General features: G+C 43.4%; 1 protein-coding gene across 1 annotated transcript in view; it reads right to left on the bottom strand.

Moving 5' to 3' along the window:
* CD38 (CD38 molecule) overlaps window positions 1-12,582 on the bottom strand; it is a 52,787-nt gene extending 40,205 nt beyond the window's left edge. Inside the window, exons 1-2 of the mRNA XM_055325995.1 lie at window positions 12,508-12,582; window positions 12,015-12,288 (exon numbers count right to left, since the gene is read on the bottom strand). Of these exons, the coding sequence (XP_055181970.1) occupies window positions 12,015-12,271 (257 nt within the window). The 5' untranslated portion in view covers window positions 12,272-12,288; window positions 12,508-12,582. The remainder of the gene's footprint in view (window positions 1-12,014; window positions 12,289-12,507) is intronic.
* Between the last annotated feature and the right edge of the window lie 9,853 nt (window positions 12,583-22,435).

Here is a 22,435-nt window from a genome sequence, read left to right as displayed (position 1 = left end):
CAGGGTTGTGGATTTGAGCCCCCCGCTCGGGTGTGGAGCCTACTTAAAAAAATAAATATAGGGGTTCCTGGGTGGCCCAGTCGGTTAGGCCTTTGGCTTAGGTTGTGATCTTGGGGTCCTGGACTGAGTCCCACACTGGGCTCCCTGCTCAGGGGATATCTACTTCTCCCTCTGTCCCTACCCCTGCTCATGTTTCTTTCTCTCTCTCTCAAATAAATAATTTTTTTTAAAACAAACCCAAAAAACTTTGTCTTGGTAATTTTCTGACCTGATCTATTTCTAAGGGATTCCTAAATGGCAAGAAAAAAAATACCTGACCACATCTCAGTTCATTTATTGCAAAAACTCTTACCTGACCCCTAAGTGATTCAGTGCATTAACCAACACTATATATTCTTTTTACATAATTAATAGGCTACTGTCTAGTACATCCAACCTGGTTGTTTATTTATCTATTTATAAATCTGCTTATACTTGTTATTTTAATTATATAATTTAATTAAATTGTACATAAATTAGAGAAGTAGGAAAAGAAAAACTTTTCTATTTTTTTAAACTATGAAAACTAAGTTGAATGGCTTGGTAAAAATGATCATAGGTGATATATTTTGAAAATGTTACAGACCTGAAATCGAAAAGAAATTCATTGGTAATCTCTAGAGACTGATAGGTCATTAACCAGCTCATTATTCTGTAAACGATAAACAAGGGAAAAGAATCAAGCATCTATCTTGACTTTCTTTTATGGACTCTATTTCAGGGCATCCAAGTGGTGGGTGAGAGAAAGGCTTCTGTTTAGATGAATCAGAGTAAATAAATGCAGAAGGAGTCTTAGAATTATAAAAGATTCACGATAGCCCCTATGGACATAACCAATCCAATGCTGCTAAGCTAATTAAATGAAGAGTTGTGAAAGAACTCTATAACAGATGAATCAGGCAGATACAACCCAATTCTTTTAACCCCCTAATTGTGGGGTGCTACGATTTTTTGACATTATGTGCCCCCTGCTGTGACTGATGCTTGAGGAATTCCGCAGCTCCCTCTATAATGCATTCCTGGCCACCCTCAAATCCAATTCGCTTCCCCAGTCTCTTCCAAGTTAATAGGCATTTAAAAATGGAGGAGGAAAAATGGTTAGGAATTAGAAGATGCTTAAGAGGGGCGCCTGGCTGGCTCAGTCAGTAGAACATGTGACTCTTGATCTTGGGGTTATGAGTTCAAGCTCCATGTCAGATGCAGAGATTTCATTAAAATAAAATCTATTTTTTAGAAAAAATGATACTTAAGATATTCTTTAAGATATTACTTAAAGGATAAAGTAGCTGAATGCAACGTTTGAATTTTTATTTGAACAAAATCGATTATAAAACTACATTTTTAAGAAACTCATGGAAAAATAAACAGCGTGGATACGGGGTAATACTGAAGAATTAGTCTCAGTTTTGTCAGGTGTGACAATGGTATGTCAACTATGTTTTTTTAGTGTTACTTTTTGTTGGAGATATAGACTGAAGTATTTACAGACAACATGATATGAAGTCTGGAATTTGTTTTAAAGTACTTTAGAGGAGGGAAGCTTGGGTGGCTCCATCTGTTGAGCATCTGACTCTTGATCTCAGCTCAGGTCTTGATCTCAGGGTTGTGAGTTCAAGCCCCATATTGGACTCTATGAATGGGGGGCGTAGATCCTACCTTAAAAAATAATTAAATAAATAGGGGCAACTGGGTGGCACAGTTGGTTAAACATATGACTCTCAGTTTTAACTCAGGTCATGATCTCAGGGTCATGGAATTGGACCTGAGCTCCGTGCAGAGTCTGCTTACATATTCTCTCTTCCTCTCCCTCTGCCCCTCCAAATATTTGTTAATCACTTTTGAACATAAGTACCTACAGAAAATGGACGGGATGATGGTGACAATCCCCAGGTGGGATAAAAAATACTGTACAGAGGTTCCTGGGTGACTCAGTCAGTTAAGAATCTTACTCTTGATTTCAGCCCAGGTCTTGATCTCAGGTCATGAGTTCAGGCCCCAGTGTGGAACCTACTTAAAGAAAAAAATATTTATACTTACCTACTTGGGCTGACAAGCAACATGATTCTGACATAGAATCCAAACAGGTGCCATCTCTTGGAACAATTCCAACCAACAGGTAGCATCTATGTGGCATACTGTGTAGACAATTTTGAGGCTGGGCCAGGCTAACTCAGTGAGATGTGATCCATCAGCAATGCTTTCTATAGACACAGGATTAGGAATGAGGAGTGTGCACTCCATCTTTCCTGACCCAGTTCTAGGAGGTGATGGTTCAAGAGGAGAGATAAGCCATGAAGAAAATGTCCTGGTAACCAGGCATGCCAAGTCCTGCATGGTTACCAGGACTTGGCATTCTGCGGCTTTACCTGCAAATGTCATAATAGCATCTAGAGTACAGAGAAAGCTCTAGGCTCTAGGACCTTGCCTCCCTAAAAGGAGGAGCCCAAAGACCTCACACTGCAGCCTCAAGACTCACCTTTGAGACAGAAAAGTAACAGATTCCTTCATCTGGAGACTCTACAAAGACTCCTACCTTTGGAATGAGTTGCCTCAGGCCCTAAGACATGCTGAGAATACACTCTTTTGAAAGTCTTTTTATGTAATGGCTATAGGCTGTGCATTCAGTTCAAAAACCACCTCTACCACTTACCGGCTCTGGTCCTTAGGGGGAAAAAAAATCACTGCATGCCGCAGTTTTCCCATCAGTCTAATAGGTCTGATGAGCCCAAGAATGGAAAGAGATGAGTTTCTTCCATGTCCTAACAACAAAATTGACTTTGTGGGCATCTGACCAATGCAGTCACATGGGTCCCTGGACTCAGAAAGGTCCCACATTTGGAATTTAATGCTCTACAGTTGCTGCCTGGAAATTTTTTTTTTAAGATTTTATTTACTTATTTGAGAGAGTACAAGTGGGGAGAGGGAGAAGGAGAAGCAGACTCCCCACTGGGCATGAAGTCTGATGACAGGCTCGATCATAGGACCCTGGGATCCTGACCAGAGCAGAAGGCAGACATTTAACTGACTGAACCACCCAGTGCCCCACTGTCTGGGAATTCTTAGTAATTTTATCCTTGCTTTGCGTCTTATGAGACAAGGCCAGTGGGACACTGTCTCACTGCACTGGGGGGTTTGAATCCTTGGCTCAAACTCCCCAGGACGGGTTCTCAGGCTGCCATATGAGGAGTGAAAGCGCAGGTGGGTGGGATTAGATGCACCTTCCCCACATGCCAAGTTGTGGTGTGCGATCCCAGGCACCTGTGAGGGTCTGCTCGCTCCCTGCAAGAATCCTGGTACCCAAGGGGACTCAATTAAATAGCACGTAAAAACCATCTGGCTGACAAGACGTCAGAGGGAAATAAAAGCTTTCTCCTGCTTTTTGAACAATAAGCCCACATTTTCATTTTGCATGGGGCTCTGCAAATTATCCAGCCTGCTCCAGACCAACTGATAAGCCAAATTATTTAACCTCTCTCAGGCTTCATTTCCTCCCCCACAGGATGTGTCCTGAGACTTTTCTGACAGGATTCTAATAAGAGAACCAACTATATGAAGTTCCGAGTATATTGCAGATAACCCATAAACATTGATTTCCAACCTTTCTCTCTTCAAAAATGTTTAAAATATTTTTTATTTATTCATGAGAGACACACGGAGAGAGGTAGAGACATAGCCAGAGGGAGAAGCAGGCTCCCTGAGGGGAGCCCAATGTGGGACTTGATCCCAGGACCCCAGGATCACACCTTGAGCTGAAGGCAGATGCTCAACTACTGAGCAACCCAGGTGCCACTGTCTCTTCAAAATTTCTAAACTGACTTTTGGCAGCTGTTTTCCAAGGGCTTTCTCTCCAAAGAGAAAAGGGGAAAGCAGAGAAGTCATGATTGTTCATTGTGATAAAGAACAAAAGCTTTCTCCAGGCGGAACACCACCACTTCCCTGTTAATAATGATATCAGAACCAGAAGCTTAGGCTCAGTAGTGAGCACTTCTGACCTTTCTAGAAACTTCCAAAGTGAAACAGAAATAGCATCTCTCCTTTTCCCTCTTTCTCTTATTTCTGCCTTCCCTCACTCAGCCATCTGAGATGCCCCCAGGGCTCTCACATAGCCTCTCCTTCTAGAAGATTCTAGCCCAGATCTACATCCTCTCAAGTGTCTTGATATCACTTGAAGCCTCACAGTTCCCAAATACCATTTACTTGCATATGTACTCCACCCTTCCTTCAAAAGATAACTCTGTGGAAATAACTTCCCCATTTGCTCACAGCAGCATCCAGGCCCCCCACTTGGGAAACCAGTTTCACTTTCCCAATTTCACCCTCCATATTCAGTCAGATGCATCTAAGACTCTGAACACTGGTCTATCTTAGAGTACAGCATGAAAGATGGGGTTAAAGGAAGCCTGATAATCATAGTCCTAAGCACTGAGGACACACAGGTGAACATGAAGCCATCAACTTGACTCGCTCTAATGAGGTTCAGGGTCTTATTGGGAATGCAAATGTTGAGCAGGCAGTCATCCCATCACCCACAGAGAAAGTATTCTAGAATTCTGTCCTGTGCAAATATGGTCACATTCATATTCTCTCACACACTGAGAAGGTCCAGGTTGTGGGTGGGCCAACATGAGGTCCACATCCTCTTTCCAGTGGGGTCCTGCCAAAGTGTGGAGGCCGAGAAAAATTAAGGCCATCCCACCTAAAATTTAGCATTAGCACAAGTACAGCCATCTTAGGCCCCTGTGAATAAGAGCTGAACTTTACAGGAAAAACTGCAGAATGTCCTTGGCAGGGAATCCCATATCAGAAAGACAACAGAGCTCAGAATTGCCCTAGGCAGAGAATCCCATATCAGAAAGACAACAAAGCCCAAGCCTGTGGTAGAAATTCCCATATTAGAATGAGAACAGAGCTCAATGTCCTTGAAAGCCCCATATCAGAATGTAAACAGAACTTGAGAAATTCTTCCACCCTTTCTGAAAACCCCCTAGACCAGCCTATAAAAAATCCAGCTGTAACCCACTTCAGGGTCCAAGTCCCTGCTCCACTGTGTCGGGTATACTTGGACCCGAACTCGAGCTTGCTAATAAATCCCTGTGCGCTTGCATTGGTGTCGGCTCCGTGGTGGTTTCTCGGATTCGCAATCTTGGGCACAAAAAAGGTCCCATACCCTTTAAAGGGTTTTGGTCCAACTATTTGCCAGTCTTACCCCAGAAGTAGCATCTTATCTGCCTCCCAGATTCATTCAACAGGTTAACGCACACTGTTCAGAACACCCTTTGCTGAAATTCCATTGTAAAAGAAGACTTCATATGCTACTTCTTTCATGAAGCCCTCCTGACTCTACTTGGGTGGGTGGTGCTCATTTCTGAATCTCTGTGACATGGTGCAAGAACTTTGCTCACAGAAATTCATATATTTTGCTTGATAGGTACTTCAGTACATCCAACACCCTTTCCCCTACAGAATCCAGCAAAGGGCTTAGAGAACAGAAGCCACCCCTCCCTCCATGGGGCCCCTCTTGCCCATGAACCCAGCCACGTGCTATTACAGATTGCACTGCAGCACTATCTCCAGGTCAGTCCTCCCAGATCTCCCCACAGGACCCTGGACAGCAGGGCTGGTTTTTTCTTCCTCTCTCTGAAGCACCCTCTCCTCTAACCCTCCAGTAACCCTAGCACCAGGCACACAGTGAGTCTTTACTATTTGTTTGTATGAATTTGCTATTTTGTACATTTTAAACTCATGAATTTTACTGAGTAGAAGGTAATAAAATGCTAAAGTCATTGAAATGGGAGGTATGGGGAAGTAAAAATGAAAACTTGCCCCCTGGGAAATCTCGTTAGAAATTTTGAAGAGGAAGGAGAAGCAAGGAGAAATTGAGAAATGAAGAAAAGGGAATCAGAAACAATAGTCAGTACAAGCACAGTGCAGACAATCTATCTGTCTGTGATCACCAGAAGGCAGGATAAGATGGATGGAGTTTCTCACTGTATATGTTTATTTTTCCACCAGCATGATTTGGACTTGACTGAGTTCAACTTAGCAAGCAGCTACTAAGGGACTGTAATGTGACAAGCAATGTGCTGGACGGCCAAGGGTGCAGGGGTGAATAATAAAGTCTCTCCCTTGGGAACCCCAGCTTGTATGGGGCAGGGATGAAGAGTTGTCACAGGAATGCCCGCTTCTGTCCCTGACACCCAGTGGCTATCATTGATGGCCAAAATTTATGCAGAGGGCTGGTTTTCCCCAAGGCAAGAAGATTTCTGGAACTGTAACATACCTCTGGGTGCCTCTCTAGAGTCCTCCTGCAGACTCTGCTCTGCCTTCCCACATTCCCCAGCTCCTGACTATTGCACAGACAGGTAACATTCTCCCATACAATAGCACTAACTGTCTGCTAACATTCTGGTGAGTCTTGGCCACATGTCTGTCAGGTCTCACAAGCCCGGGGCCATCTTAGGACAGAATGCAGCTGGTGGATATGATCTTGAGACAGCAGAACCAGGTGTCATCTGTTCAAGAGTATTTGTCATTTAATGTGCATGGCTCAATTTTAGAAAGTCTCACCTTGATAAGCAGGGACAAGTTTCAGTGCTCACCTACCCACACTAAAAGACTGGCAAAGAGTGACTTCTATAGGGGTAAGAGATTTTGGGAAAGGAAAATGAAGGAAAAGGAATATATACAAAAGATAAAGTCCTAGATCTACAAAGAAACACTGAGAAGCTATTTACATAAGAGAAAAATCAATACCCTATACGCCCAAAATAGAGATTGATGAATTTGGGAATAATGGTATGGAAAATTTGTTGGAGAGGTATATTTATTTTAGCTTTTTTTAAAAATTTTTTTTAATTTATTATTATTATTTTTTTAGTAGTAGTAATATACTGGCTTCTATATCATTCATTTAATTCAACTATTTTGCTTATTATATTGCAGGCACTACTTAAGGTCCTCGATATATGTCACTCAACAAGTCCCTTGATTCAATGAGCTTATATTCCAGGAGGCATATATCAGATTTTTATCATTAAATCTAATTAATAAAAGGTAATAATGTATAAAGAGCAATAGCTGTAATAGAAGAACAAAAAACACAAGGAAGAAATAAACATTTAAAAGCTAACTTAAGGGACACCTGGTGATTGAGCAGTTGAGAGTCTGCCTTCAGCTCAGGGCATGATCTTGGACTCCAGCGATCAAGTCCCACATTGATCAAGTCCCATCCCCTGCATGGAGCTGGTTTCTCCCTCTGCCTGTGTTTCTGCCTCTCTCTCTCCCTCTCTTTCTCTCTCTCTCTCTCTGTCTCTCACAAATAAATAAATAAATCTTAAAAAAAAAAAAGTGGTCTCAAGGCAATGATCACATCCCAAGTGCTGCCAGTAAAACATGCTCACAGGGTCAAGACTTCAGGGCTGTGACTCTAAGGCTCTGAACAGCATGGAGAAATTGAGATACTTAGCCTTTCTAGCATCCCAGGTAATACCATCCTTTCAGCTGACCTCTCCATGGTGCCATTCATGTGAGTAATGCCCCATTTATTTTTGGATATTCCAGCTTAATTGAGCTCCCAAAGGACTCCAGCCCCAGTCAATATCACAAGGAGCAGAAGAACCACTCAGCTAACCTCAAGCATTTCGCAGAATCATGTAAAAATAATAAAAAGGTTTATGTTTTAAACCACTAAGTTTGAGGGTGGTTTATTATTCAGTAATAGATCAGCAAAATGCCAATTATAAATCATTTGAAGCTGAAGACTAATAAGGAAAGAATAAGGAAAGAAATCTACAATAAACTTATGGATGGCCTAAAAATCAGTGGTGGAATAATAATAGTCAGTGGTTAATAATTCCATTAACCCATATTTTATTATCTCTTTTTATTTATATTCAGTTTTACGTAGTTACAATTATTATATGCATAGTTTTTATACTGGTTTTGTTTTGCCTGGTATCACATATCAAAATTTTTTTTAAGATTTTATTTTTCATTCATGAGAGACACAGAAGGGAGAGAGGCAGACACAGGCAGAGGGAGAAGCTGTCTCCCTGTAGGGAGCCTGATATGGAACTTGATCCCAAGACCCAGGGATCACAACCTGAACCAAAGGCAGATGCTCAACCACTGAGCCACCCAGGTGCCCAACATATCAAATGTTTTTATGTTAATACGTAGTTGTGGGCAGCCCAGGTGGCTCAGCAGTTTCGCACCGCCTTCAGGGGATCCTGGAGACCCAGGATAGAGTCTCACGTCAGGCTCCCTGCATGAAGTCTACTTCTCCCTCTGCCTGTCTCTCTCTCTCTCCTTTCTGTGTCTCTCAATAATAAATAAATAAAATCTTTAAAAAAATACATAGTTGTAATAAAGACCTACAGACGTAAGAACTAGAAATAGCAGGTCAAAGTGGAGTTACGAGGTTGAATAATTTGACCTAAATGGATGCTTTGGCCCAATACAAAAAGCCAAAGCAGGAGACAGTGACCCAACAAGGAATGGATATGAGAAGAGGATCACAAGAATGATTTCAGAATTCAACAGGGAAAATATTTTTTTCTTTCCTTTTTTTTTTTAGATTTTTATTTATTTATTTGAGAGAGAGAGTACAAGAGCAGGGGGTGGAAGGGCAGAGGAGGAGCTGAGAGAGAGAGAGAAACTCAAGCTGACTCTCTGCTGAGAGCAGAGTCCAACTCAAAGGGCTCAGTCCCAGGACCCTGAGATCATTACCTGAGCCAAAATCAAGAATGAGGGGCTTAACCAACTGAACCACCCAGGTGCCCCAGGGCAAAGATTTTTGATGCTAAGATAGTATGACTCAAAGAGAAATTGTCAGCATGCCAGACTTGCAACAACAGAGAAAGAAAGAGTATTGATTAGAGTCTTAACCTTGAAGTTAAAGTGTCAAGAGTGGAAGGGCAACAGAAATTCCAAGGGTTCCAAGGACAATGAGCAGAGAGAAAATACCATATATGTGATCTACAATATATAAAGAACTCCTCTAAAAAGAAATGAGCAACTCAGTAGAAATTAGCAAGGATCTGAACATAAAGTTCACAGACAAAAATATAAATGACCGGTTAACATATACAACATGTTATGATCCTCTGATAATCAGAAAACAATTAGATGCTATTTTTCTCATAAGTAAAAAAGATTGATACTGTTGAGCAATGAGGAGATTGTAAGAAAGCACATCCTGTGATAGATGGTAATAGGAGCCTAAAATGGTACTGTTATTTTGGAGGGAATTCAGAAACTCTTAACAAAATTTAAAATATGCATGATCCTCCCTTTGATCCAGCAATTGCACCACCAGAAACCTATCCTACACACCAATAAAAATTAATTTATAAAAAAAGAAAAAAAAATTACAGGAAGCCTAAAAAAAAAAAAAAAGAAACCTATCCTACAAAAACACTCCTATAAGTGCACAAAAATATACATTCATTGAAGCATGTGACTCCCAACTGGGATGAAAAGTTTCATGAGAGTGGGAAGTTTGTCATCCACTACTGTGTTGTCAATAGTAGATTGCTGCCTGGAAAATAGTAGATGCTCACCAAATATTTACTGAATGAATGAATGGGACTGAAAATTGGTAACTAATTTTCTGTCCAAAGAGATACCTCTAAGCTATGGAATACCATGAGCTGTTAAAAAGAATGAGGTAAATCTACCTGTGCTAACACTGAAAGATCTCCAAGGACATGTGTTTAATTAAAAAAAAAAAAGGCAGTAAATAAAAAAAAATTGGAAACAACAAATTCCATCATCGAAGGACTGATTCACTAGATTGTGATTTAAATACATGTAATACTGGGTATCTCTTTTGAGTTGGCCTTGATCTATATCTATCATTGTTGAAAGACGTCTGTAACACTGCATTTCCAAAAATGAATGCATTATGAGCACTCATACAAATCAGGATTATTCCTCTTGTTCCTCAGAATTCCCACCTGTGGTAGGTACCATCTCCATTTGCCAGCTGAGAGCAAGACAGCACAGAGAAAGTCAGTAACTTGCCTGAAATAACACTGAGGCAGAGCCAAGATCTAAACCCAAGCAGTGCACCTCCTGAGTTTGCACACTTAAACCACCCAAGGATAAAGAGACCATATGTTCTGGTTAAGTCTATTGACTCAGCATAATTATGAACAGCATCTCCTTCCCTTTCAAAAGTCTTACATGTAGTCAATAAATTACGGTCACTCTAGCTAACAGAACATATATAAGCTGCATAGTGTAGTGGCTGAGTTCAGTTTCTGGAGCCAAATTGTGGACAATTAACTCAAACTCTACTTCAGTTTGTTCAAATGTAAAATGGGGATGGCAGTGGTAAGTGCCTCGTATAGTTGTTGAAGGACTCAATGATTTGTTATTTAAGTGGCTGGAACATATACCATATTAATGACTAACCCATTTATATAGTGTCTGTATGTTTGTGTGTGTGTGTGTGTGTGTGTGTGTACACATATTGTGAGATACTTGGAAGGATATTCAAAAATATTAACAATACATATCCCCTGTTGATATTTTTGAACATGTACACATATACATATGTATATGTTGGATATATGTGTGTGTGTGTTTGTATGTGTGTACTACTAAGTGCCCTGACAAACATTAGGAAGGCTTGTGGTTTCTGTGATGCATCTTGCTTGCTATACACTGGTGATAATCTATCCAATAGTGCGAATTTATCAGAGATAACTGAACAACAACAACAACAAAATTTTAAACGGTTACATTACATTGGAAATTCAAAGACCGCTTTTATCATCACCGTGCCAGATGGGCTATAGCTTGATTTTATTGGAACTTTTAAGAATGACCTAAAGGAATGCCTCACCTTCTGGTTTCTCAATTAACTCGGAAACAAAGCACTTAAGGGACCCTGGCAATCTTTGGCCTTGAAAAATGTGCAAGCCAGACCTCCGGGATCTGTATTAGAATACATGGGCTGAGAGCACGCGGGGAGGCGGGGCGGGGCGGGGCGGGGGAGGGGTGGGGTGGGGTGGGTTGGGATGCGGATTGTACCGCTCAGCTCCGGAGTTGCAGGTGTTTCTGGCAGGTGGGATCAGTTGTGCAACCTCGAGCTCACAGCAGAAACCCTGACTGCCAGGGCCCCCCTCGGGCAGCCAGAGAGAGAGCTTTCTTACCTCCCCCTGGCCCTACTCTGTGTACAACTTCAAAAAAATGAGTTCTCTGGGTGAAACCAAACCCTGGGAAAGGAAGTCCAGAAAGCGAGCGGTTCCCCTTGCGGGGGAGATAAGGAGCTAGCTGGCAGGAGGCACGAGGAACCGTCCGGAAAGTGTCCACGGACTGCCGTGGGCGCTGTTCTCAAGGTCTGTGCAGATCCATCGGACAGATGCACCTTACGGTGTAAATTTCATCTCCGTTCTCAAAGTTGTTCTTGTTTTGGGTCTGTTACTGAGATCTCTGATCCCCTGTAGCTCTGGGCGCGCAAGCAGTTGTGGATTTGTGAGAACTCACCCTGGCGGTCTGACCCTCCTGGTGCCCCCCACCCCACCCCGCGACCCCCTGCCCGGGCCGCAAGCCACTCAACCAGGTGTCAGCTGTGACTCTCTGGGGGCGCTTTCGGGCCGGGGACAGCCAGCAGAAACCCCATGCCTAGCAGAAAGCGCTTTCGATCCCCGCGCCTACCGGTTGCCCGCGTCCCAGCAGCGCGGCGGCGAGCGCAGCGGGGCTTCGGCTCGGGGCCGCCCGGCCCGGGCGCAGGAGGCGCGGGTCCCCGCCGGGGCTGGGCGCCCCGAGCTCGTGCGGGGGGCGCGGGAGGGCAAGGCCGCGCTGCCTGCTCGGCGCTGGCCAGCCGGCCGGCTCTCTGCTGACCCGGTTAATAAAAGATGCTTTGTTGCGCGCGCGCGCCCGGTGCCCAGCTGTGCCCGCCCCCGTGCCCCCCCGTGCCCCCCCCGTGCCCCCCGGGGCCCAGCCGAGCGCCACGGACGCGGACTCACCGCAGCTCAGGTCGCACGACCTGAGTGTACGTGTAGCACCGTCCCAAGAGGATCTCGTAAAAATGGGCAGTGGTGCCCGGCCCCTTCCACTCCTTGTGCTTGGGCGGCTGGCGCCACATCAGGATCCCGACCGACACCGCGATGCCCACCACAATCAGGAGAACAAAAAGGACACAGAGACAGATCTGGGCTTTTCTGGAAATGCCGCAGCAGGGTTTCTCCTCCTCGGACACGGAACTGAATCTGTGGTTGGCCATGGGGTCCGCTGAGGGGTCTGGCGGGCAAAGTTGGAGGAGAGAGCCGCCCCGGGGCCGGTCAGGGAGCGAGGAGAGAGAGGGCTAGCCGGTTCTGAAACTGCACCTCCCCTTTATCTTGCACTTGTCTTTTCTCGGCTTCCTTTCCCACTCCCACCCCCTTCCTCCAAAGTTCCGTGACCGGCTGGACCAATAAGGACTTAAAGAACTGGAAAGACTCTACTACTACAGCCACTCACTGCCAGACTCCTGAGCAGACAAGGACCGGACTTTGCATTTCCAGGGAGAAGCGGCCACCTTACGCTTTCTCTGCAGGTGCCTGCAAAACAAACAGCAATCCCTTATACTTACTTCTCGGCCAGCAAGCTTTATCAGACTTGCAATTTACACTTCAGTCACACCTGATGCTAGAAAGCGTCAAGGCTTGGCTCAAGGCTTGGCTGCCTGCCTCTGCACCTGCCTGCAAGCAATGTCTGCTGCCTGGGAAAGGTTGCTCTACCTCTCCTTCTTCGCCTTGACAAATGCCTGCCTGCTCAGCCCCTTTCAAAAGCTCTACTCAAGCTTCACCCCTTCCCCTTAACTCAAGTGACATCAGTTGTTAAGCCTGGGTTCAAATCCAGCTCCGCCACCCACTACTGGAGCCGTATGGGGCAAGTTACTTGATGGCTCTGTGCTTCAGATGTAAAGCAAGGATTATAGCATCTACTTCGTGAGGTATGATGAAGACGAAGTGAGTTTATAGTTACCATGTGTTTGGCACAAATGCCTGGCACATGCTAAGCACTCAATAAATATTAGCTATTACTACCTGCTCTGCGAGGCACGTCCTCTCTCAAGGTTCCTTAGCACTAGGACCATCTGTGACATTTCCGCAGAGACCTAAGGAAAGTGAAAAAACAAGCCACAGGACTTCCTATGGCAAAGGTTTTCCAGACAGAGGGAATAGCAGAAGTAGTGGCTGAGACAAAACAAACAAAAAAAAACCTCTGAGGCAAAAAAGGAGAAAAAAAGAAAAGAAAAGTTCGTTCCTTAGCCCATTCCAGGAGCACCATGGAGGCCATTGGAACTGGAATGCAGGGTTAAGGGAGGCAGAAGAGAAAAGAAGTTCTGAGGTTAGCAGAGGGCCAGATCACCAGAAGGACTTTTTAGACAGTGAATTTTATTTTTAACCCATTCAAGGTCACTGGGTGACTTGATTAGGCATGACATTTTAAAGGCTCAATCTGAGGGCACCTGGGTGGCCTTTGGGTCAGATGGTGATCCTAGGATCCTGGAACGGAGTGCATCAGACTCCTCATGGGGAGCCTGCTTCTGCCTCTGCCTATGTCTCTGCCTCTCTCTGTGTGTCTCTCATGAATAAATAAATAAAAATCTTGAAAAAAAAAATAAAGGTTCAACCTGGCTTCTGTATTGAGAATAAACTGTAAGGAAGTAAGGATGGAACGGTGAAGACCGGTTATGAGGACTTTGACCAGGGGAATAGTTATAAAAGTGGCAAAGAAAACAAGCAATTGGATTCTGGATACACTTTGAAGGTAGAAACAACAGGTTTTGCTGATAAGTTGGATTTGGGGTTTGCAAGAAAGAGGAGTCAAAGAGGACTCCATAAATTTTGATCTGAATAACTGACCAAGGGAAGGACAGCACTGGCATTTATAGTGATGGGAAACAAGGATGAAGGAGATTTGATTTGGGAGAAAAGGCACCAGACAAAAATTTGGTTTTGGAGGTAAGTTGAAGATGCCAATTAGACCCCTAGGAGGAGACATCAAGTAGTTAATTGAGTATAAATATCTGGGATTCAAGGGGTCAGTGCTGGAAACACAAATATGGGAGGCTTTATCATACTGCGAGTTTTTAAAGCCAAGAGGATAAATAAGATCACATAGAGAGTGTGTGCAGAAACAGCAGTTCCAGAGACTCAGCCAGGCGGTTGCCTGTGGCAGAGATCAGAAAGATGAGAAGAGCTCCAGCAAAGGGAGCTGGCAAGAGTGACCCCTGACACAAGAGGCTGAGACCAGATAGGGAGTCACTGGTGCTCTTGACAAGAACAGTTTCAGAGAAAATGTGGAGGACAAAGCCAGATGAGAGTAGGTTCATGAGAGTGTGTGAGAGGAGAATGTAGTATCAGTATGCAAGATGACTCTTTTTTTTTTAAGATTTTCTTTATATATTCATGAGAGACACAGAGAGAAAGACAGAGACATAGGCAGAGAGAGAAGCAGGCTCCTTGCGGGGAGCCCGATGTGGAACTCATTACCGGATCTCCAGGATCATGCCCTGGGCCGAAGGCAGATACTCAACAACTGAGCCACCCAAGCATCCCTCAAGATGACTTTTGAAGAGTTTTCTGTCAAAAGAATAGAGAAATGAGGACACAGCAAAAGGACACTGTGCAGTCAGGAGAGAACAAAATGTTCTCACTGCTTGCTTACTGCATGTCAGGAGGGACTTACCTATTGTCTGTAGGATGACTGGACAGCCCAAGACATAGGCAACAGTTGATAATGCAGAAGAGGGGGAAACTGCTTAAAAACTTGCAAAAAGCTCATGTAGAGGTGAGAAAAACCCGAGGCACAGGGGCATATGTGTAGACTCTGCTACCTCATAAAAGGAAGGTGAAAACTGTGGCTTTTAAGAGTTCAGTTAGTGGGTTAGCTGATAGTGACATGTGAGCATCCTCTTTTGACTACTTCTCAGTGAAATGAGGTCACCCATCTACTGAGAGTGGGTGAGGGCTTGTAATGGCAGGAGACCAGCAGAGTGGACAGAGCAGGGAAACGAGAGGTTCTCAGGGTATCAGGAAGTGGTCAGGAATTTAAAGAAAGGTCAGTCAGGGGCACCTGGGTGGCTAAGTGGTTGAGCGTCTGCCTTTGACTCAGATCATGATCCCAGGGTCCTGGTATCCAGTCCCATATCGGTCTCCCCGCAGGGAGCCTGCTTCTCCCTCTGCCTGTGTCTCTGTCTCTCTGTCGCTGTCTCTGTCTCTCTCTCTCTCTGTGTCTTTCATGAATAAATGAATAAAATCTTTTTAAAAATTAAAAAAAAGAAAGGCCAGGCAATGAGGGGGCACTCTTCTGTCTGGCTACTCCCCGCAGCCCAGGAGAAAGGGCAAAAGTAAGCAGAGAGTGGGATTTGATGAGGTTGGGGTTTGCTGGATTTGCCAGGGCTGAAATAACAAAGCCACACAGTCTATTGTGGCTCAACCAACAGAAATTTATTGTCTTCCAGTTCTGGAGGCTGACATCAAGGTATCCACGGGTCTAATTTCCTCTGAGGCCTCTCTCCTTGGCTTGTGTCCTCACATAGTCTTTCCTTTGTGTATCCACATTTCTCCATTCTATTTTTTTATGCTTTTTTATTTTTTTTAAATTTTATTTTAGTTTTTTTAGTGGGGGGTAGAGGCAGAGGAAGAGGAAGAGAGAGAGAATCTTAAGCAGGCTCCATGCCCAGCACAGAGCCCAACATAGGGCTCGATCTCACAACCCTGAGATCATGACCTGAGCTGAAATCAAGAGTTGGATGCCTGACTTACTGAACCACCAGGCACCCCTCTCCTTTCCAATTTCCTCTTCTTATAAGGACACTAGTTTTTATCAGATTTGGGCCCACAGTAATGACCTCACTATAACTTAATTACTTCTTTAAAGGCCCTGTCTTCAAATCCAGTCACATCCTGAGGGTTAGGAAGTTAGGACTTCAACACATGAAGTGGGGTCAGGGCACCATTCAGCCCATCACACCAGGTAAGTACAATGGAGTAAGAGAAAAGGAAGGAAGGAAACAAAGATGGGATTTTAATAATTGACTGTCATACCAAAGTCCCACAGAAAATGAAGTAAGGGCAGAAGGAGGATTCGAGACACTGGAAAAATGAGAACCCTTGACTGGGATGTCCTTATGAGACCAAAATGTTGCCAAAAGGAGGGAATATCTCTACTTATAAATCACTCCATCCAAAACTCAACTGTTAATCTTCCTCTTTCAAGCTGACTTATTTTCTGTTTGTTTATTTGTTTTAGTAAGCTCTGTGTCCAAGGTGGGGCTCAAACTCATAACCCTGAGATCAAAGCCTCATGCTCTACTGAGTCAGTCAGGCACCCCTTCTTTTCTGGTCTTTTGAAATCTGGTAAAAAGAACCTAAATCCCTGCCTGATTGCTTAAGCTAGGAATGTCCAACTATTCTGTGCTCTTTGCCTCTTCTTCATCCCACACATCCACCTAGAAGTTGGCTTCTCTGCCTAAAAGTTATTAAGTATCCACTTTGTTCACCTCCACTACCACTGGCTTCGTGCCAGACAGAGTCTACCCTCTTCCTCACCTACAAAGGACTTCCAACCATTCTCCCCAAACCCACCCTCCCTACCTCCTCCATCCATTCTTTCCAGACAAGATGGTGGCTTCCTTTTAAGCCAATCTTTGGGGCACCTGGGTGGCTCAGTGGTTGAGCATCTGCCTTTGGTTCAGGGTGTGATCCTGGGCTCCTGGGATCAAGTTCCACATTGGGCTCCCTGCAGAAAGCCTGCTTCTCCCTCTGCTTCTGTCTCTGCCTCCCTCTCTGTGTCTCTCATGAATAAATAAATAAAATCTAAAAAAGAAAAAAAGCCAATCTTTTATAAAGAAGTAACTTTGGAAACATAATTCTGATTACCTCACCTCTCCACTTGCTCTAGACATAACAAGCATGTAAACCCATGGCTCCTCCTCCTCCAGCCTGCATGAGCATGTGTCTCTTCAACCCTAGAGCACTGCAGGCCTGCTGGCCTTCTCTCTGTCCCCAACTAGCCCAAGCTCTTCCCTGGCACAGAGGCCATTCCCTCTGCCTCCTAACTCCTACTGATCTCCTTCAATGCCATGTCCTCAGGAAGTAAGCCTTTCCTGATCCCATGTAGTTACCAAACTGGGTTCCATTTCCAAATGGAACACTTTCCTACCAGAATAATACAGATGCCAGTAGATCTCTTGGACAGATCTCAAAAGGTCTGGTCTGGACAGCCTAGCCCTGGAACACATCCTCTGAAATTTTTTTCTAGATGTCCTCTCCCAACTAGACTAGGAATTTGCACAAGGCTAGGTTGGCAAAAATTAAAATTTATTCTCTTAGTATCCCAGGACTCAAAGTGCTATCCACAAATGGTTGCTGAATGAATAAATGAATGAATGACCAACAAAAGTTTTACTTTCCGCACCCATTATTCCACCCTTTCCAAATCAAATTCATACAGTTATTCTCACAATCCCGCATCTAAGCAAAATTATGTGGAAATGGGATGAGAAATGTTGGTTTTGCTGGGGGTTCATTTATCAGCTCTCTGACCTTGCTGTGTTCTCTGTCTTCCTCCACCCCCTCATCCTGGGCACAAACTTTTTCTTGTATTGAATATTGTGCAAGGTCCAAAATCACTTAATGTGTAACAGAACTTGGCATCCGTTCCTTTCTGAACTGAGCAGACTGGTATTATTCCGGCTAGTAAAACTCTGAAGACCTGTCATAAAACAACCCTTTTAAAAAGGGTATTTGTTTTTGATAATAAATACGATAAGTATACAGGGAGTAAAAGTCAAATAGAACGGAGTGATTTGTATAGAAAATCATTCTTTCTCCTTCTCTGGACTTCTCTCTTACTATAATAAGGAGGTAGCATTCATACATAGATACAGAGGAAGTGAGCTTTCACTGTTCCATAAAAATTAGAGCATTCCGTATTCCCTGTTGTACACCTAGCTTCCTTTACACAGTGACATATGTTGAAGACATTCTCTATCACCACACATTGCTCTACCTAATTCTATTAAATAACTTCTAGTATTCCATTGTATAGCCTACTAAAGTTTGTTTAACTAGACCTATATCAATGGGCACTTAGATTTTCTACTTCATTCTGACATTAAATTTTGTAATAAATATTCTTGTGTCAGCAAATTTTTTCACATATGCAAGTACATACACTCCTAAAAGCAGATTTCCTGGGTCAAAGGGCCCAGACATTTGGAATTTCATCAGATACTCTCAGAGAGGTTGTACCAATTGGCACTTACACAGCAGTGTCTGAGAATATGGGTTTTCCACAACCACACAGTTACACTTTCAGATTTGCTTTGTCTTAATTTCTAACTATGAATCAGGAGTTACTTGGGAGCACTTCAGCTTTTAGTTTCTCCTTCTGTTAAATACAATGAACACTTGGAAAATAAAGTCTAAAAGGACCCTGTAATCCTTTGCTCCTACAAAGTCGTTTGGTTTGTGAACTCTCTCATTTTTATTTATCTTTCTGCAAGTAAGGTCTTCAGGTACAAATGTCAGACACTTTGGTATGCCCATGGGGAAGATCACAAATGCACAAAAAAGTGACCACCCTCCAAATACACAATCTAAGTGTGGTATGACTTGAAGCAAGTTGCACTTTTGTTAAAGATTTTATTGATTCATTTGAGAGAGAGACAGAGAGAGCATGGGGGGAGGGGTTGGGGTGGGGGACAAGCAGACTCTCCACTGAGCACGGAGCCTGACATGGGACTTGCTCCCAGACTGTGAGATCATGACCTCAGCTGAAGTCAGACACTTGACTGACTGAGCTACCCAAGCGCCCCAGGGCAAGTAGCACTTTTGAATTTCAGTTTTCTCCTCTGAAAAATGGACACAGTGTAATGTCTACTTGTTAGATTAAAGTGTAGATTAACTGAGATAATAGACCCATCTAGGACAGGCTAGGCACTCAACACATGGTAATATTGTCATTGTAAACTTATTTGTGCATTATGACAAATTGCACAGAGGCTCCAAAAATGGCATATCCTGACTTTCATTCATTCAACCAATATTAAATATTAGGGACCATGTGTCAGGCACCATGGTAGCTTTGCTGAAGGCACAAAAATAAAGTGACCCTGAGGAATCCCTGTAGAGATTAGTAAGCACACAGCCTTTCTGGTCAGGTAGACCGGAGCGGGCCCTCCCCCTTGGGCAAATAACAAAACTTCTCTGAAAGACAAGTTCGTCTTCTGTAGAATGGGCTAAAAAAATATCCGCAGGCATCACTGAAATATTTTGGGGATTGACTCAGATGACATTTACAGAGAATTTAGCTGAGCATCTGGCCCCTAGTAAGTATTCAACAAATAAACGCAGTGGTTCCCCCTTAGCCACGGGGTATACGTTCCAAGACCCCCAGTGGATGCCATCAGCACCGAACCCTATGTTTATTCCTATACATGCAGACCTATGATAAAGTTTAATTTATAAATTAGGCACAGTAAGAGATTAACAACAATAATAATAAAATAGAACAATTATAATAATATACTGTAATAAAAGTTATGTGAATGTGATCTCTCTCTCAAAATACCCTATTATACTGAATTCACCCTTCTTGTGATGATGAAATAAGATGATAAAGTGCCTGCGAGATCAGAGATGAAAAGGGTTAATGACGTGAGAATTGTGACGTAGCACTAGTCTACTATTAACCTTCTGGTGATTGGTCAGAAGGACGAGCATCTGTCTCCAGACTGTAGTTGACCACTAGTAACTGAAACCATGGGAAGTGAAACTGTGAATAAGTGGGGGGATCATATGACTAATACTGGGATGGCCACGTGCAGATGGGAGAGATGGCAAAGAGTCAGTAGATTCTAGGAAAACTTTGACAAGACGAGGACACTAGGTCAGGTCATTGAAGGGAAAGCACAAAGTGGGGGAAGGCATTCAAACAGAATTGTAGGGAGCACTGCAGGGTGGATCCTGGGATGTCTGTGGCACCAGAGGTGAGACTACCTCTGGGCCACATAGCTGGGTTATGGAAGTGTGGTTCCTGCCATGTGAGTTTTGAGCTCTCTTCTTTCCTTGGTCAACGTCATTAGCCATTTTTAAATTCTTCAAGTAATACAATCACATTTTATAAATTGAAAAGAGAAGAGAAAAAAAATGCCCCCCCATTCCAAAGCCCTAACCCCAACTATCTAACATTTTGATATCTTTCCTTCCAGCCTTCATTCTAATCTTTGACGGCTTTAAAAGTAGTTATACTTTATATTATTTAATATTTTATATATACATATATACATTTTTAAATTTCTGCTCTTTCCACTTCACTGTGCATACATGGTTCCAGTCAGGCCATGTCTCCTCTTCCAAAACACTGAGTTGGGCGCTCAAATCCCAACTCTGCACCCATTGGTAGCTTTAAGCTGAATGTCTTATCCTGTTATTTCCCTGTGTCTCAGGCTACCTGTAAGAAACTGTAAAGAACAGCCCTGGCACAGCCTCTTAGAAATGGGGCTTCTGGGACCCCTGGGTGGCTCAGTGGTTGAGCGTCTGCCTTTGGCTCAAGACATGATCCCAGAGTCCCAGGATCAAATCCCACACAGGGCTTCCTACATGGAGCCTGCTTCTCCCTCTGCCTGTGTCTCTGCCTCTCTCTCTCTCTGTGTGTCACTCATGAATAAATAAATAAAATCTTAAAGAAAAAAAAAAAGAAATGGGGCTTCTTCCTCTCCTCACACTTCTTACTAGAAGATCGGCTCCATGAGAACAGGGCTGATCCCCATTTCTGCCCACCAATGAGCCCCTACCACCTGAATGATGCCTGGTATGCAGTTGGCACTCAAGCAATGTCTGTAAAACTCCCTCTCCCGCAGTTCAAAACCAATGACAACAGACTGATGATCCACCAGAGATGGAGAAACTAATACGTCCAGGGTCTTCAACAGATTCACCAGCTAAAACCAATCTATCAGCATCTGTTGTTCATCTCCTGAGTAGTGAAGCACAGTGTCAAAGGGGAAAGAAGGGGGAGGCTATGATTAATTACATAATTCTTCTTTTTCTTCCTTCAACAATAATTACTAATATCAAGTTTGCCCTCATAGAAATATAAACTATTTCCATGTTACAAACAAGGAAACAAAGGCTTAGAAAGGTAAGCAAAATTAAGTTAGTCAAAAAGGGTTTTGACCCCAGATAATCTTATTTCAAATCTGTCCAGCTAACACTACCTCTACGTGATTAGGCAACAGATAGTTAATGGGTGGGGATCCCTGGGTGGCTCGTGGTTTGGCACCTGCCTTCGGCTCAAGGCATGATTGTGGAGACCCGGGATCAAGTCCCACGTCAGGCTCCTTGCATGGAGCCTGCTTCTCCCTCTGCCTGTATCTCTGCCTCTCTCTCTCCCTTTCTCTCTCTCTCTCTCTTTCATGAATAAATGAATAAAAAAAATCTTAAAAAAATAGTTAATGGGCACCCACTATGAACTGGCTCAGAGTTGGCAGACTCAAGCTGTTCTGGCTGAGGATTTGTGATCTACAGAGGGAACTTCTGGAAACATAGTTATGGGCATGGGTTGGTGGTAGCCATGTGGCTCTGAACATCACTGAAAAGCTTGGAGTGGACCTGTTCTCCTGGAAGGTGTTTATCTTCTCAACATGTTTTTAACTTCCTCAAATTAGATAACTTTTACCAGAAAAAAGGGTGAATATCAAAAATAACAGAACACTCAATGATGTTGCCCATGATCTGTTTTTTTCCAGCAGTCTTGTGAAAAGGAAAGCTGCATGATTTCTCCTCCTACACCCAGAAACTGAGCAGAGCTGAATTTTGTATTCACTCTTTATTCTGCATTTTCAATGATGCAAGAATTAGTAGGACTCTGCAGAATGCCTTGAAATGCTTTTCATTCACTTGTGTGTCACTGGTAGTCACTGGCTTGTTTGTTTAATCTGGGTGTAGTTTTTTTTTTCTTAATGTAATTTTTATGAGCATTTGGTGAATTGTAAGCAAGGTCACAATCTGGGTGTAGTTTTGAGTGCTGGAGAAGTCAACTTCGCAGCCACTCCCTCAGTTTCAGCTAACCTCAGCATCGCAGATTCTGTGACTTCTTGATTCTCACCATCCTCCACCTCTTTACCTTTCACTTCTTCACCTTGTTCTTCCCCCACTTTCTGCTGGCAGCTTAGATACCCCATGCCTTGGACATCTTTTATGAGTTTTCTCATTGTCCTCCCTAGGGTTTTTATAACCCTATACTTCCTAATTTTATTTTTTGGATTTGAATAGTTTCCTCCTCTCTCCTTTTGCACCACACTAGACTGCAAATTGACTCTGAAACAGTGTTCTTCTTGAGTATGATTCCAATGACTAGCAAGTCCCTCATACCTAGTAGACACTACAAA

This window comes from Nyctereutes procyonoides, unplaced genomic scaffold (genome assembly GCF_905146905.1).
Source record: "Nyctereutes procyonoides isolate TBG_1078 unplaced genomic scaffold, NYPRO_anot_genome, whole genome shotgun sequence".
Taxonomy (NCBI): Eukaryota; Metazoa; Chordata; class Mammalia; order Carnivora; family Canidae; genus Nyctereutes; species Nyctereutes procyonoides.
This window is presented reverse-complemented; position numbering and strand designations above follow the sequence as displayed.